This window comes from Neoarius graeffei, chromosome 3 (assembly GCF_027579695.1).
Source record: "Neoarius graeffei isolate fNeoGra1 chromosome 3, fNeoGra1.pri, whole genome shotgun sequence".
Taxonomy (NCBI): domain Eukaryota; kingdom Metazoa; phylum Chordata; class Actinopteri; order Siluriformes; family Ariidae; genus Neoarius; species Neoarius graeffei.
Window position 1 is genome coordinate 69,800,808 of NC_083571.1, and position 18,514 is coordinate 69,819,321.

Below are 18,514 nucleotides of genomic sequence, written 5' to 3' on the forward strand. Positions count from 1 at the left end.
ACACTCAGCCAATCATTCGGCCAATCATTGCAGCGTTCGGGTTACCTTCATTTCCTGTTTCCTGATTAATAACGGACAAACCAAACCATGGGACGATCTGAGCATACTATAGATATATAAACATATACGCGTAATGTGTGTGTATGTAGATATACTATAATATAATAATTTACATTCAAGAGAAAGAAAAATATAGATCAAAGGAAATGAGAAAATAAAAATAAACAAGAAGAATTGTGATATAAATGCGTTATAAACGGGTTATAAGCTGTATGTAATGAGTCTTTAAGCGATCGTGACCTGAACAGTGGCTTTAGGCATCCAGGCCAGAGCGATGAAGATCTTCTCTTTAAAATTAAATCCAGCGCAGAGCACCATGAGGAAAGTGAAGAAGACCCTCACACTCAGGGCAATGCTGAGAGCGGCAAGACCCAGAGCTGAGGATGGACGGACGGACGGACGGACACACACACACACACACACACACACACACACAATGTGGTGCTGATACTAAACGCCCTCATGGTAATTTGTTTCCCTCCTCGAACAGATGAAGTCCTTTTAGTCATTAAATATGGATCATTTTTTTGTATTTATAAAATTATGAAACTGCTTCTTTTCTTTAGTATTGTGTGTGTGTGTGTGTGTGTGTGTGTGAGAGAGAGAGACTGACCCACAGTGATGGGCTCTAGAGCACCGATTCTGATTTCAGCTCCAATCAGCCCAAACAACAGCGGCTGAAACACGTCCCACACTTTACCTACAACATCCTCTACAGGAACCTGAGAGAGAGAGAGAGAGAGAGAGAGAGAGAGGGGGAGGATACCAAAAGGATTAGGAAAAAGGAAAATATAAAGAAATAAAAAGGAAAAAAATAAAGCCAGGTATTATGAAAAGAAAAGCAAAAGAATGTTAAAAAGAAAGGAAATGAAAACAACAATAAAGAGAAAAGAAAAAGGAACAAGCACAACCAAAGAAACAAAAGAAGTCAATAATGGAAGAAAGAAACAAACAAAAGAAAAAAAAGGAGAAGGCAGAAGGAAACGGAAAAAAGAAACAAAACAAGTAAAATCAATTGACAGTGAGTAATTCAGTAATGGAAAAAGAAACGGAATAAAGAAAGGAAAGGAAAATAAAAAGAAAAGCATAAAAGAAGAAAATAATTAAGTAAAGTGGAAAATAAAAAAAAGATTTATTATTTACATGCAGAAAATATAATCATGTAAAGAAAGATTTAAGTAGAAAGTAAAGTGGACTTTTTTTTTCCTTTTTTGAGTGACAGAATCAGACCTTGTTTTTTTCCCAGCCGGTTCCAGCAAGGAACGCGAGGACGAGTGTACAGAGTCCTCCAGAACCGGGGAATCCAGCCACGTTAGAGCCGAACACTGCGAACACACTGAGACCGAGCAGCAGGAAGGAACGCTTCAGCACCACGGCTTTCTGCAGAACACACACATGATAAAACACACAAATATTATCATCACACATTTCCAGCAAAAATGATCTGAGAGTCAGGTTCCTCTGATGTAGACCTGTGTAATGTGCACACGGAGCATAATGAGGAAACTTTACCTGGTCTTTACTGGGAAAATACCGAAGGAAGAAACCGAGAGCCACGCCCAAAACCACACCTCCTAAAACCTCTAAAAACCCTCGGAGGATGTTGAACCAGGTGGAGCCTGCAGGGGGCGGCACAAAGATTGAGTTTAGAACCAGAGGGAAAATCTCTTTTAGGCACGTTATTTTTTTTTATCTCACTTTTTGAATGTTTCTGAGAGAGCTTTATCCAGCGTGAGGTTCAGTACCGGTGGCGAAGGCGATGCCAAGGCAGGTGGTGAACCCTGTGATGGCGAGAACGTCGTCGAAGCTGCCGGCAGCCATTAACAGTGTAGGGACGCCCTGCTCTGCCCCATAACCGTCCTTCTGCAGCAGCAGCATGGAGGGAACCACGACAGCGGGAGACACGGCGCCCAGAACAAACCTGAACACAACAGACACGACACTCCGTCTCATCACTCGCTTATGGTTTCCTGTTCAGATTCCATCTTCATTCTTTATTTCTTTCACTCATCTACATCCTTAATTAACACGTAATTATACCTGTATCACAAATGAACACGTTTTACTTCAGCTGCACCTGTGTGACACTGTGAAGTGTGTGATGTGAGTTTAATAAGAGCAGCCGAACCCCAGGATGAAGCCCCAGACCCAGGGAAGTCCCATGAGGAAGTGAGACAGCAGAGCCACGGTCGAGGTTTCAATCAGACACGGACCCACAGCCACACGGCCACACACCGCCTTCAGCTTCTTCAGCGCCTGAAATCATTTTTATAAAGATTTAACAGCAGTTTTCAGGAGAAGATGTGAAAAGTTTCCATTAAGTGGTGTTAGAAATCAGCTTTCCAGTTCCTTATTACAGTTATTAATATAATAGTTTTATTCCACTTCATCACAGTAACTGTTTTTGTGAAGTGTAATGTTTCAAATATAAACCTGATTACCCTCAGAATAAATTAAATATCATAAAAATCAAATAGTTACCTTATTTAACTTATACTTACAGCGCCCTCCACAATTATTGGCACCCCGGTTAAGATGTGTTAAAAGCCTTAAAATAAATTCAATTTTTATTGCAGAAGCATAATCTCACACTGAAAATTGTAGAAAAATGTAACCTTTAACTCAAGTGAATTTAAAAAAAAATTCCCTGACTAAGAAATAATTATTTTGCATAAAATCACCTGTTCCACAATTATTGGCACCCATAACAATTCCTAGAAAATAAATGTAATTGAAGCATTTCTGTCATTTCTACTGTAGTTTATAAAGTTGATCAGAGTATCTAGGAACCTTTAATTAGTAATTCATCACATCCTGTTTCCCTGGGGTATAAATATGATGTGACACAGAGACCTATTTCTCTTATCCACTATTCAACATGGGAAAGACAAGAGAACACACCATTCAAGTAAGGCAGATGTGTGTCGACCTTCGTAAGTCAGGCAATGGCTACAAAAAAATAGCCACTCGCCTACACCGGCCCATATCTACAGTCAGAGGAATCATCAAGAAGTTTAAAACAACTGGAACAGTGGCAAACAAGCCTGGACGAGGACGCAAGTTTATCTTGCCACCACGCACAGTGAGGAGGATGGTAAGAGAAGTAAAAAGTTCTCCAAAGCTCACTGTTAGAGAATTGCATCAAAGAGTAGCATCTTGGGGTCACAAAGTCTCCATAACAACCATCAGGCGCTATCTACATGCCAACAAGCTGTTTGGAAAAATGCACGGAAAAAGCCTTTTCTCACTTACAAGCATAAACGTAAACGTCTGGAGTTCGCTAAGCGGTACTGGGACTTCAACTGGGACCGTGTGCTTTGGTCAGATGAGACCAAGATAGAGCTTTTTGGCAACAAACACTCTAATACATCACAAAAGATGAGTATGCGGAAAAGTACCTCATGCCCACTGTGAGGTATGGGGGCGGACCGGTGATGCTGTGGGCCTGTTTCTCTTTCAAAGGCCCCGGGAACCTTGTTAGGGTGCATGGCATCATGAACTCTTTGAAATACCAGGACATTTTAAATCAAAATCTGGTGGCCTCTGCCTGAAAGCTGAAGATGGGTTGTCACTGGGTCTTTCAGCAAGATAATGACCCTAAACATGTGGCCAAATCTACACAAAAATGGTTCACCAGACACAAAATCAAGCTCCTCCCATGGCCATCTCAGTCCCCAGACCTCAACCCAACTGAAAACCTGTGGGGTAAGCTGAAGAGGAGAGTGCAGAGGAGAGGACCCAGGACTCTGGATTAGAGCCCTGCACTCCCGCGGGAGTCCCGCAGGACTCGCGGGACCCGCCGCAAAGCAGTGCGGCGTGGGACAAATTTTGAAAGTCATTGCGGGCGCGGGCGGGACCGGAAGTGCACATATGCGCGCGCGGGCGGGAGCAGGAGTGCACATATGCGGCGCGGGCGGGAGCGGTGATAAGCTGCAGTCCCGCTGACTAAAAACGTGTTTGAAATAAAATTTATAAATTATTAATTTATGTCTATCATATATAATTTGTGCTGGATATTTTATTTGGCATTAATAAAAACATTTTAAGATGCCTAAATTTGCAGAGAGAGTCAGATTGCCAGATTGAGTGAGGAATGGCATCTTAAATTTGCCATTGATCACCCTAACGGGAAATCCTTTGATCACTCTAATGACTCGCAGTTCACACCCAGCTAGCAAGAGAACCATGAGTGAAGGGATTGACTCAATGCTATCCCAGAAATCCTTCCTGTAATATGCAAATTTGGCCGCCTCTGATTGGACAGCCAAATTTGCATATTACAGGAAGGATTTCTGGGATAGCATTGAGTCAAGCCTACCGTCACTGTGTAACCTGTCTCTCTGATTAGAGTTGTAGACTAACTCAAGCAGTAAATCAATTCACTTCTCTTACTAGCTCTGCTTTGCAATAAAAAACAAAAAAAAACACCATTGGTACAAAGCAAGCCCATTCACTTTTTTATGCTGATCAGAGAATTACAATGGTTTCTCATGTGATAAAAATGTGCGATTCGCGATTAAATATTTTAATCGCTTGACAGCACTAATTATTATTATTATCGTTAGAGACACTACATGCTGAATTCAGAAACAAGGTAAATAATAACAAACGTGAACGTGAGCTGTAGATATTTATGCTCAAATCCACTCAAAGTAGGGGGCAGGGCACCATCACGCTGTGTCAAGACAAGAACTTTCCTGAGAAATAACGCGAATGTCTGCATCATGCGGGATTTGCGGGCGGGAGCGGGACAAAATATGGCAGGTGCGGGCGGGAGCGGGACTGAAAATCATAATTTTTTTGTGGGCGCGGCCGGGAGCGGGACTAAAAATCATAATTCTTTGCGGGCGCGGGCGGGAGGGACTGCACAATGTGGGCGTGGGCGGGAGCGGGACTGAAAAATCCAACCCGCGCAGACCTCTACTCTGGATGACTTAGAGAGATTGTGTAAAGAGGAATGGTCGAAGATCCCTCTCTCTATATTCTCCCATCTTGTGAAATGTTATAGGAGAATATTAAGTGCTGTCTTGTTGGCAAAAGAGAGTTGTACAAAGTATTAACATCAGGGGTGCCAATAATTGTGGCACACATGATTTCATGTAAAAGAATTATTTCTTAATGTGGGATTTTTTTCCCACTGAATAAATGCACTTGAATTAAAGGTTGGATTTTTCTCTTTTTTTGCATTGTTGTCCTATATTATTTAAAAAAAAATGAATTTATTAGAAGCCTAAGAACATGTCTTAACGAGGGGTGCCAATAATTGTGGAGGGCGCTGTAAGTAAGACATAACTTTTTGAACAATCTTATTAATTATGAACATTACTTTTATTATACTACATTACATTTTATGTATACATTATTAGAACTTTAAGATTTGAATACTAATCTTCGTTTTGATTAATTTGTTTTCACAATTTTTAAATATATGTACACACTAATATACATAAGCTTTTATTGTTAGAATTTATTATTGGCTCATATTATTATCATTTTTATTGTTAGAGCACTGAGACACTGAAATGCTTTGAAATAAATTATTATTATTATTATTATTACTATTATTTTTATATGAACCTACATTTTTACTTTACTTAATTTCTGAATGATATGAATGCACTTGCAGATTTACTTTAATGCGTAACTCACCTTCAAACCTTCCTGACTTTCGACAGCCGTATTTATTTACTTAAATGACTAAACTTTAATCTTTTAACTTACCTCTGACTTTCAATGACATTCACTTGCTTTTTTAAACAGATAAAAATGACCACATTAACTTCCGTATTTAACCTTTTTTACTCACTTCTCTACTTTCTTTTACATTAACAACTAAAAAAAAAATTTCATTTACTTTTTAAACTTCATTAATGTACAGAACTTTCTTTCCTAATGCACAAAATGCTCTAAATCACATGAAGGCAAACTGCACTACACACACAAACAAAACATGAACTCCTGTCCCAGCGGGTTGTGGGTGGAGTTGGGAAATGATTGACATACCGAGGCGTCCAATCCTAGGCCAGCTCGGGTCAGAATAACAGCCAGGGCGATGTTTCTGAGGGAGGCGGACCACCTGAAGTTGATGTTCACGGTGTCCGCCACTATGGGGATGTTCCTGAGAAGGACACCTGCTAACAACATACCTGAAAACACACACACACACACACACACACACACACACAGTGAAGTTCTAACTCCCCTCTGGGATATCAGCTATGCTTCTCATGGATTTTGTTTGGAGAAAAACAAGATATTTGTTTGAATAGTAGAGCTTATGTTTTATGGCAGGTGGAAATATTATTTTAAAGCGGTCAACAGGAATAAAATTGAAACTTTCGCAGGAATCCTCGCAGCAGGTTTCAGTTTTGCAACTTTCTTCTTTACTTTCTTTTGTTGCACCATTAATCTGAACTCAAATTAAACTTCAAACTATCATACAAACTTAACTATATTTATTTAACTTTAAGTGAACTACATTAACTGCCAAAGGACATTTATCTCGACACACACACACTATATATATATATATATATATATATATATATATATATATATACACACACACACTATATTTTATATATACACACACACACTATATATATACACACACACACACACACACACACATACACTATTTTATATATATATACACACACACACACACACTTGCAATCAGAAATATTCAAACCCCCCAAAGATTTTAAGGATTTATCAATTCAAGTTTTTTTCAAAGAGCAAGATTCTGCTTTGGATGACTTCTTTATGAGTTGAGTGATACATAAAATCAACACAGAAAATGCATGATGCAGTATTTGTGTGTAACAGTATATTTTCTTAAGATAGCCATGTCACAATTATTCAACCCCTATATAATATTGTTGTTTTTAAAGCTCTCTGACAGTTTTTATGGCCTAAAGTGGAATTGAAACATAATTAAGTCTTTGGGAACTCTATCATGATCCTTCATTTGCTTCCGCTGTGATGCATATATAAACCTCACCCATGAAAGTATTGAAAGTATTCAAGGTCAGTTGGAATCATGGGAAAGACAAAGGAGCTTCCACAAAAGCTGAGAGAGGAGGTTATTTCCAAAAAATCTAACATTCCAAGAGACACCGTTGGGAGCATTATACGGAAGTTTAAAACTTATGGAACAGCTGCAAACCTGCCTGGCCGTGGAAGAAAGCCCAAAATTTCATCAAGGGCCCTGAGCCACTTAGTCAGGACAACTACGAAAAACCCCCATGTGAGTGCAAGACACCTACAGGATGACATGATGAAAGCTGGAACAAGTGCTTCAGTGGCAACTAGAAGACGTGCACTGAATAAACAAGGATTTCATGGCCGGACTCCAAGACGCACTCCACTCTTGACCACAAGGAACATCAAAAGTCGACTAGAATATGCCAGGAGGAATTTGGATAAGACTAGAGAGTTTTGGGAGACAGTTCTATGGACTGATGAAACCAAACTGGAACTGTTTGGACATATGGACCAGCGGTATGTCTGGCATGCGAAAGGCCAGGCTTATGACCAGAAGAATACCATCCCCACAGTCAAGCATAGAGGAGGGTCACTGATGATGTGGGGCTGTTTTTCTGCGGCAGGAACTGGCAATCTTGATTGCGTACCTGGCATCATGGATTCCCAGAAATACCAGGCCATTTTAAAGAGGAACGTGATGCCTTCTGTTGACAAATTAAACCTAGGTGATCAATGGACTTTCCAGCAAGACAATGATCCCAAGCACACCTCCAAGTCAACCAAAGCTTGGTTGAGAAAAAGATCCTGGAATGTCCTGGAGTGGCCTTCTCAGTCACCAGATTTAAATCCCATTGAAAATCTTTGGTGGGATTTAAAGAAGGCAGTTGCAGCACAGAAGCCATCAAACATCACTGAGCTAGAGGCTTTTGCACGTGAAGAATGGGCAAAGATTCCAATCGAGAGGTGTAAGAAGCTTGTCAGCACTTACTGAAAACGTTTGTTAGAAGTTATAAAAGCTAAAGGATGCTCCACAAAGTACTGAAGCTGGGGGTTGAATAATAGTGCACATGCACACGTGTTAAAAGATTTACATTTTCATTTGAACTTCAAAGTTAAGTCAACTCCTGTTGTCAAAATAACTCAAATATGTATCAATGAATATTTTTTGTTGTTTAATGAGCTTTTTTGTCATTTATTGTCATTATCTTTCATCCACATCACTATAATGTCTTTTAAGGTGAGGGTGTTGAATATTTCTGATTGCAACTGTATGTATATATATATATATATATATATATATATATATATATATATATATATAAAATCACTATTATCACTGGTGCTGTTTAGATGACATCATCTTTTTATGCCTCCTCAGAATATTAACACGACAGTTGACAGAGAATAATTCATCCCTTATATGGAAAAGTAAAAAAAAAAAAAGTCAGAGAGAATAAAAGAAGGCCTGATACCCAGGAGGGGAGGGAGAGGTGGAAGGCGGGGCAGACGGATAAGTCCCACCAGCTTTCCTCCGATCAGAGAGCAGAAAAACACGGCGATGATGCCGAATAGGTTTCCTCCAGGGAGACACTCCTTCTCAGTGATGGACCAAACCACTCCGAATAACACTGCAGCCATGGATGCTGGACACACACATACACACTCCAGTTAAATAAATGTAGCCACACAACCTGAATGCTAAAAACCTACCTGATGCTAGCAATGATGAGATACTTGTTGTCATGGTAACACAGAGACTTTGGCTGGCGTAAAATAAATCAGCGAGAAACTGAAGAGACTCCGATACTGAAATCTGACTCGTGTCACAAATGTGAGCTGGTTTACTTGCAGTCAGCGCAGCGGCTCGTCAAGTTCGATAACGTTAGTGATATCTGGCGAATGGAAATGCCAGGAGAATGTGGGGGCGTGTCATGTGGGTTTGCATAGTAATGCATATTCATCTGATTGCCAATGAGGTAAAAGGTGTGACGCAGAAATGCTCTTGGACCATTTTTAGTTGCTTCTGAGAATGCAAAAATATATAATTTAATTGTATATAACAGTATATAATTTACAAGGATGTACAATTAATTTATTCTTTATTTTAATGATTTAAAATGACACATTCAGGGCTCAGCGGTGTGGTCTGGAGTGGATTTGTGTATACTCGTCTGTTATTGGTAAATCATTGGTACCGCTCTTTGCCTCATCACCTTTGGTAATAAGCGACGCCAGGAGGCCGCGGGGGGGACACGGGCACCGCCTCCTCAGCCAGCCACAGCACCGTCGCTTCGGCTCCGTGTTGGTGGAGGCGTCCATCGAGTGCATGGCTCTCTGCACCTCCGTCTCCTCCATGTGCTCACTCAACAACCCCTGGAACACCTGAGTCCCAGAAGAGTGCTGGAAACACGAATACACACCTGATCATAAAAACATACTATATAACACTTTACTGTGTGTGTGTGAGTTTAGCACAGATAAGAACTGTTCACTGAGAACTGAACAGAACGCAGTGCACATGAACCCAGCCCGTGTTGACTCATGTGCATTTAAGTTCCAGTATCAGAAATATCAGAATAAAGAGCATATCAGTGGTGTGACAACTTCCTGTTTGTTCTGCAGGGTTTGTCTCTCTCTCACACACACACACACACACACACACTGCATAAAACCTACTCATGTAACAGAGTGTATAATTCAATAATAACACACACAATGACTTGTAAGAACATTATAAACTGTATATACATCATAACATTACACTATTACATCTTATATTTATTAAGATACAGTAAAACAAAACCAAGATTAGGTTTAAATGTAATTTAAATTAATAATTAAGTACAGGATGTCGTTAAAGGTCAGGACATAAATGATAACATGAATAATAAATGTAAATGATTTTTTAAAAATTCATCTTTAACTCGTGACGTACCTCAGCATGGTTTCCCACCACAGGAGCTTCTTCCTCCTCTGAGTGGGACGAATCGGGACGAGACGCAGCATGCTCCATAGTCCAGTGAGGTCACTTCATCTCTGATGTACTGCACTGACCAGGGAGGAAGTTCACCATCCACATCCCACCTACTAAGTGGGCAGAGCTACAGGCAGCCTATTATACACCAAGGAGGACACACTCACTCAGGTGTTTAATTTGCACCTCTGCTCTATAAAGCTGGGTGATACGGATATAATAAAATATGATGCTGTTCTCCTTAAAAAACTCATGATACACAGTTCAGTATGTTGAATCTGAGACTGTGATTCTTCTTCTTCAGGTGTTGATTAATTGTCTATAACAGCAACTCTGACAGTAGTGCAGGTTTATATTAATGCACTAGTTTCTATAGCAGCAGCTTATTCACACGGTGAACGCATCACCGACAGTAAACCGCTGATCTGGTGACGCTTTCTTAAAGAGATGTTTATATTGCATCAATTTTGCATCAAAACCAAAAAATGGAAGGAGTCTCCAACGTCAGCACTTTATAACAGTCAGCGGTAAAGCTGGAGCTTTATAACTTTAAATCTTCAGGACAGAGGAGTCGATGCTTCTTTGAGATTACTGCATAACATGGACAAACAGTGTTTCCTTTTTGTCTGATTAACCTCTAAAGAGAGAATAGGGCAGTTTTACCATCATGGGGACAAGGGCAATTTTCATAGTCAGCTTGCTCATAAATTTAAACAAACACATAGAATAAAATTACAGTGTCTGAAGGAGACTGAAATTGAAAACGGAACTGAAATATCTTTCCCCAGTATCATACAGTGTAAATTTAAAGGCCAAAATCTACGCATATTTTTTTTGTCTCGTTTTACAAAAAAAAAAATCATTTTAAAGGTGGACTGACTTTCAGAGTTTTCAAGTGTAGGTCATAAGAATTTTCCAACACCCAACTATTTTTGTTTAGTGGACTGAAAGCTACTGAATTCAAATTACAGACTTTCAATTTTATTAGTTTTTTTTTTTTTTTAAATAGAACAATTAACGGGGCGGCACGGTGGTGTAGTGGTTAGCGCTGTCGCCTCACAGCAAGAAGGTCCTGGGTTCGAGCCCCGGGGCCGGCGAGGGCCTTTCTGTGCGGAGTTTGCATGTTCTCCCCGTGTCCGCGTGGGTTTCCTCCGGGTGCTCCGGTTTCCCCCACAGTCCAAAGACATGCAGGTTAGGTTAACTGGTGACTCTAAATTGACCGTAGGTGTGAATGTGAGTGTGAATGGTTGTCTGTGTCTATGTGTCAGCCCTGTGATGACCTGGCGACTTGTCCAGGGTGTACCCCGCCTTTCGCCCGTAGTCAGCTGGGATAGGCTCCAGCTTGCCTGCGACCCTGTAGAACAGGATAAAGCGGCTAGAGATAATGAGATGAGATGAGAACAATTAACGAATTTAGGGCCACATAGCCCTAAATTCTCCACTATTTTTTCCTGCTTCACCATGACCCAATTCAAGATACTACATCATGCATCACGTGGTGGGCTTTCCCTGTTCGCGCAAGGCATTGTGGGATACAAATTTGAAACAGGAGAGAAAAACGGAGGATGTGAGTGTGCGAATGAAACATGAAAGACCGACTACAGTAACGGAAAGCAAGAAGAAAAGACGTTATATTGCAAAGGAAAGGAAACGCAGGACCAAACTAATAAATATGGGCGGTCAGCGAGCACCTCGGTATGATCAGCTGTTCGTTTAGCGACAGAACGATGTGACGGTCAGTGCATGGTCAAGGTAAACCTGTAGATGCCCGCTGCCGTAAAACCCAAAAGAAGAAGAAGGTGGTAAACCTGCGCATGCGCACACAGACTTCCTCTGTCTGCTTGACTGCGCAAAGCGAGCGATTTCATGCACATTATTTGCTCGGGAATCCCCTCAAATGAAATAACTTCCCAGCCACAGAATGGCCTGATATTTTCTGAGATGCTACAGAAATAAACATATATCACAATGACCAAATTTCAGAGGGAACTAAATTTCACTGATTTTATGAAATTGAAAAGCTGGCTCACTTTAAATGTTGAAAAAATATGGAAGATGGAAGTTACACCTGCAATAAAAGTATTTTTACCATGTAAACAGAACATGCTATTATAATTATTGACCGCCAGTTGGCCTAGTGGTTAGCGTGTCCACCTCTCGATCGGGAGATCTACTCACAGTCGGGTCATACCAAAGACCATCATAAAAATGGTACCTACTGCCATCTGGCAAGGCACGCTGCAATACAGATGCGAGTGGGGAGTCAAACTCTCACAGTTATGAGAAGACTAGCCCTCCACTGTAACCCTAGCTATGTAATAGGTGAGAGGCCGAGGGCTATGGAAACGGAGATCAGCGCTGCCCTATGCGCCACATGGTGTGGGAAGGACTTTGATTTAAGATAAGACAGCCTTTTATTATCCATCCATTATTGGTAGCTGCTTATCCTGTTCTACAGGGTCGCAGGCAAGCTGGAGCCTATCCCAGCTGACTACGGGCGAAAGGCGGGGTACACCCTGGACAAGTCGCCAGGTCATCGCAGGGCTGACACATAGACACAGACAACCATTCACACTCACATTCACACCTATGGTCAATTTAGGCTACATCCACACGACAACGGCAACGAGATGTTATTTAAAAATATATCGCGTCCAAATGGGCAACGATCAGTAAAATATCAGGTCCATATGGCAACGCAACGCTTGCTGAAAACGATGCAATACACATGCCACACCTCTAGGGGTGCTGTAAGACGGTCCCTTCGGAGACACCAGAACAATAGAAGAAGTAAGGACGCATGCGCATAAACTATTATGCGTGAGACTTCATATTAGCCACAAAGTCAGGAAAATCTGTTCGTAAAATTACATTATAATGACCAAATACAATGAAAAGTATTTTTCCAGTCTCACCTGTGAAAGGTAATCCCATCTGATCTCGTTTGGACGGCAAACCTGTTGGGACAGTTAAACGCAGCTAATCTTTATTCTCCACTTTGACCTATCCAATATGGTGGCGAGGATGACGTATGATTCTACGCGGAAGGCGGCGTCTTTAATGGTCCGGAATAAATTGAATGCTACACGTTGATGGATTAATTTGCTCTTCTACGCCCTTTTTGAGGAATGTATTGTAGGACTTAAACCAACATCTGAAGAGGTGAGATCGCTCCTTTTTTTCCCTATTTTTGCTGGCGGGATTGACTCTGCCCTAAGGGCTATTCTCTCTCTCTCTCTCTCTCTCTCTCTCTCTCTCACACTTTGCACCATTACACAATAAATATTCACAGTGAAAATAATTTGTAAGCGCGTTTCATGAACCAAGTTATAGGATTTGTTGACAACTCGCATCGAGTTCGTTATACTTCTACCCGGCGTGAAGCACTGACAGTCATGTGGTTGTGACGTCATCGTAAACAAATTCGTTCTACTCATCCAGACGACTTCACAACGGCAACGTTGCCAGATCTTTCCACTCTGGAACCCGTTCTCAAAAAGATTGCGTTTTGGGCACCCAAAACGCCGGTGCCGTGTGGACGCCAGGCCTAAACGATAAGCAATTGTATCGGAGTCACCTGAATCCGTTGCCATGTGGACAGGGCCTTAGAGTCACCAGTTAACCTAACCTGCATGTCTTTGGACTGTGGGGGAAACCGGAGCACCCGGAGGAAACCCACGCGGACACGGGGAGAACATGCAAACTCCACACAGAAAGGCCCTCGCCGGCCACGGGGCTCGAACCTGGACCTTCTTGCTGTGAGGCGACAGCGCTAACCACTACACCACTGTGCCGCCCCTTTTATTATCCCACAAGGGGAAATTTACATTGTTACAGCAGCAAAATATATAAAGAGAAAAAAGATAAGGCAGTGAAGGAATAGTGCAAAAGTACTAAGTATACAAAAAAGGATAGAGATAAAAAAAATTTAATTTGCATAAATTAAATGGTTTGCAGATATATAGTTAACATAAGTGTATCACAAAGGTGGTATTGCACGTGCAAGTATTACCCAGGTATTGCACAAGTACACTATATTGCCAAAAGTATTTGCTCACCCATCCAAATTATTGGAATCAGGTGTTCCAATCACTTCCATGGTCACAGGTGTATAAAATCAAGCACCTAGGCATGCAGACTGTTTTTACAGTTTGGAGCTGGCCCCTTCCTCTTCCAACATGACTGTGCACCAGTGCACAAAGCAAGGTCCATAAAGACATGGATGACAGAGTCTGGTGTGGATGAACTTGACTGGCCTGCACAGAGTCCTGACCTCAACCCGATAGAACACCTTTGGGATGAATTAGAGCGGAGACTGAGAGCCAGGCCTTCTCGTCCAACATCAGTGTGTGACCTCACAAATGCACTTCTGGAAGAATGGTCAAAAATTCCCATAAACACACTCCTAAACCTTGTGGACAGCCTTCCCAGAAGAGTTGAAGCTGTTCTAGCTGCAAAGGGTGGACCGACGTCATATTGAACCCTATGGATTAGGAATGGGATGTCACTTAAGCTCATATGTGAGTCAAGGCAGGTGAGCGAATACTTTTGGCAATATAGTGTAAGTCGGTATATTGCACAAGAGCCATTTTAACCATGTGTAGCTAGCAGTTCGCTGTAAAGTACTGATGCTGATAGTCAGTGCACACAGTATACGTTCAGAGGGGTTTCTATTAGGCCATTATTAAAAAATGTTCTGTTTCCGGTTCACCGGCCGGGTGAGTGCCGTTTGTGCGGGTGAAATTTTTTTTTTAACACCGGTTTTTCGACATTTTTTTCGGGCTCGTAAATCTAAACTCGAACTTGACATTTACGCATTCCCAGGGCTTTCCACTAAAGCTCATACTGCCTCCGCCGAGTGCGCGCGCACACTACTGCCTCCGCCGAGTGCGCGCACACACCGCATGTCGGGGCCACGGATGAGTTGCTCTCCCCTGATCAATGAAGTCGGCGGGGAATTTGTGGTTATTATCGGTACAAACAGCGCGAATCACAACTTAAATGAGTTCGGTTCAGTTTGACATTATTGTCAGTCCGTTAGATAAACATTTAATTTTATTAAAATCAAAAATTAATATTTAGAGCCTGTGGACTATAAAAATAGTCATTAAAGTAGCCGGCTGGACTTAATTGCGTGGCCGCAGCCGGCGCTTGTGGAAAGCCCTGTCGAATCAGCTCTGCGCATGCGCTGTGCGGCACAAAAAAATGGCAGCCACCATGAAGGAAGGAGATCCGGAGTTTTCAAACATTTGCTTAAGTGTGAAATCGCGAAATGGTATTCTAGCGAACAACAAAATAGTAAAGATTCAGAAAAACAAATCATTCAGTGATCATTTTAATAGTGTAATTTCATCTGAACTAGGCCTAACGCTCGATTTAGAACTACAAAAAGTCCGTGTGTCGGACATTTTAAGTACCTTTGTAAAAGTTTTGCAAATGTTGCAGTCAGCATTTAAAATGCTAACTTACAGTTTTTGTACAAGTTTCAGTTGATTAAACTTTCATATTGTATTAAATGTGTCTGCTTTTGTAATAAAAAAGTACTGAAAGAAAAAGCAAACACAGCATTGCAATTTCTTATCCATCCATATATAATAAAAAAATAAATAAAAAAAATAAATCCCTCCCTCCCGACTGAAAATTTTTTTGCTCACCCGGTGGACAGGAAACGGATTTTTTTTTTTAAGGATGGCCTTAGGGATGTTAACCGATGACCGTTTGACCGATGGTTGACCGAATCAACGTCAACCGGTTAATTTTTTTTTGGTTGTCAGTTAAAAAAAAAAAATCAATCGTTTTGAAGCTGCCGATTTTGGAGCGGAGAACCTGGAATTCTGTGTTGTAAACGCTTGGGGCATGCCATGCGGTGTAAGGACGACAGCTGACAAATCAGAAACACCCATTCAGTCATGTCCCGCCCCAGTTGAAGACAGCTGCCACTCGGAGAGAGAAAAGTGCAGACACAGGCTTTTTAGCTTACAAATTACTCATCTCATCTCATTATCTCTAGCCGCTTTATCCTTCTACAGGGTCGCAGGCAAGCTGGAGCCTATCCCAGCTGACTACGGGCGAAAGGCGGGGTACACCCTGGACAAGTCGCCAGGTCATCACAGGGCTGACACATAGACACAGACAACCATTCACACTCACATTCACACCTACGGTCAATTTAGAGTCACCAGTTAACCTAACCTGCATGTCTTTGGACTGTGGGGGAAACCGGAGCACCCGGAGGAAACCCACGCGGACACGGGGAGAACATGCAAACTCCACACAGAAAGGCCCTCGCCGGCCCCGGGGCTCGAACCCAGGACCTTCTTGCTGTGAGGCGACAGCGCTAACCACTACACCACCATGCCGCCCTTACAAATTACTATTCTGTTTTTTTTTTTTTTAATTATTATTAGAAGGCACATCGAGTTTAGTCCTACCTTGGCCAGTGCATTCTGAAAGTATGTTTCGGTCTGTAGCCAACAATGCATGTTATTGCAGATCATATCTCTCCACACAAACTAAAGGCGCAGATGCCGACTTTTGGAGGGAAGGGGAGAGAATGAAATGACAGCGGTGTCTGGAGGGGGAGTGACAAACGCAGCTTTTATGACTGTGAGCCAAGTCGGTGACGGCTTCAGAGCAACTTCAATACCATGCAGTAATGGCGTGTTGATATTGGTAACGGCGTTATAACGATTGTAGCTAATTAATTAGATTACCCGGCGTTATAACAGCCTTTATTTTAACGCCGTTATTCCCATCACTGAATGTTATGTACTTCTTCTAGCACTTGACTTTATTTTCAATGCCATCATGGCCGACTGAAACCGTCTCTAAGCTGGAGCCATTTGTCCTCCGCTCCAATACAAACCCCTCGACATCAGTGCCGCATTTGACTAAATGTTTCGCGCTGTAGAAAAGGTCATGTGAGTGGAGGGCAGCGACTGGGACTGAATGTGCGGATGCTCGCGGTTAGATTTAGAATAGATTCTAATAATTCCAATTCTAGAATTTTAAACAGGGATGCAAACGGCGCGCCTTTAGGCGGATGCCGCCTTTTTCACGGCTGAATCGTGCACATCCGATTTTTTTTTTTAAGGGGGGGCGTTGGAGTGTCTGAATAATTTCATCAGAGTAAATTCTGTATTAAAATTACTAAATAAGCAAATGCCGTTACAGTCCATGAAACATAGGAAGTATGAGATGAAAACAGTAAATCAGAAAGCTGCGCACGTTTTCGCGGAAGCTGCGCAAATGTGTGCAGCTTTCTGATTTACTGTTTTCTTCTCATACTTCCTATGTTTCATGGACTGTAACGGCATTTGCTTATTTAGTAATTTTAATACAGAATTTACTCTGATGAAATTATTCAGACACTCCAACGCCCCCCCTAAAAAAAAAAAAACGGATCCGCACGATTCAGCCATGAAAAAGGCGGCATCCGCCAAAAGGCGCGCCGTTTGCATCCCTGTTTAAACTCATAGGTTAACCGACTTTAACCGGCTAATGAGGCTCGGTGGTCAGTCAAGATTTTTTTTTTAGTTTTCACCATCCCTAGTTTCTATGGATGTAGAAGTGATCTGCACAGTATTGTTCGTTATTGTGAGAAGTGTCTGGTGCTGTGCTTGGTGAGGTGCCGGTTGTACAGTCTCACAGCAGTAGGGAGGAAGGAGCTGCTGTATCTCTCCTTAACACGCCGCAGATGGAGGAGCCGGTCACTGAAGGAGCTGCCCAGTGCTGCTACTGTCTCCTGCAGTGGATGGGAGGTGTTCGCCATTAAGGATGACAACTTGGCCAACATCCTCCTCTCCTCCACTACGTCCACTGAGTCCAGTGCACAGCCCAGGACAGATCCTGCCTTCCGAATCAGTTTGTTCAGTTTTTTCCTCTCTGCTGTTGTGATACTGCTTCCCCAACAGACAACTCCATAGAATATGGCTGATACCACCACAGAGTCATAAAAAGAGTCCAGAAGTGGACCCTGTACTCCAAAGTACAGGGTACTGTAATGTATAATTATTAAGACTAACTTTCCTGCTAGAGATAAACTGCAGATATACACTCACCGGCCACTTTAACAGGAACTTGTTCTTGATTCTAAGATCCCAGGCTGTTCTTGGCTGCAGGACTGGAACTCAATGTTGCGTGCTGAGATGTTTTTCTGCTCACCACGGTGGTAAAGGGTGATTATCCAAGTTGCTATATCCTTCCTGGCAGCTGACCTCTGTTCTCAACAAGGCCACCCACAGAACTGTCCCTGCTCACTCAGTGTTTTTTGCACCATTCTGTGTCAACTCTAGAGACTGTTGTGTGTGAAAACCCCAGGAGATCAGCAGTTTCTGAAATACACACTGAGTTGTAAAGCCTGTTTATTCCTTTCCTAAGAGCCACAGTCATTACAGTTCAATACCAGATATTTGGAATAAATCATGAAGATGACTTAACACTCTCACGTCGCCGACCCCCCACAGGAGACTTTGAGGACTGTTAGTAAACACA

The 18,514-nt window shown here is 41.9% G+C and overlaps 1 protein-coding gene across 5 annotated transcripts in view; it reads right to left on the bottom strand.

Annotated features, from left to right (window-relative positions):
* The window catches only part of si:dkey-162b23.4 (sodium/hydrogen exchanger 9B2), a 29,598-nt gene that overhangs the window by 3,020 nt on the left and 8,064 nt on the right, over nt 1-18,514 (bottom strand). For 3 of the 5 annotated variants that reach the window (XR_009654335.1, XR_009654334.1, XM_060917197.1), the window contains exons 2-12: nt 18,082-18,354; nt 9,983-10,159; nt 9,261-9,447; nt 8,520-8,690; nt 6,064-6,206; nt 2,189-2,316; nt 1,806-1,981; nt 1,573-1,679; nt 1,291-1,440; nt 674-782; nt 301-437 (exon numbers count right to left, since the gene is read on the bottom strand). Coding sequence is in view for 3 of the 5 variants with exons in the window: in XM_060917197.1 (XP_060773180.1) it covers nt 301-437; nt 674-782; nt 1,291-1,440; nt 1,573-1,679; nt 1,806-1,981; nt 2,189-2,316; nt 6,064-6,206; nt 8,520-8,690; nt 9,261-9,447; nt 9,983-10,060 (1,386 nt within the window). In the remaining 2 variants the exon portion in view is untranslated. Of the gene's footprint in view, nt 1-300; nt 438-673; nt 783-1,290; nt 1,441-1,572; nt 1,680-1,805; nt 1,982-2,188; nt 2,317-6,063; nt 6,207-8,519; nt 8,691-9,260; nt 9,448-9,982; nt 10,160-18,081; nt 18,500-18,514 lie in introns of all 5 variants that reach the window. The other 2 variants (XM_060917199.1, XM_060917200.1) reach the window with 2 other exon arrangements.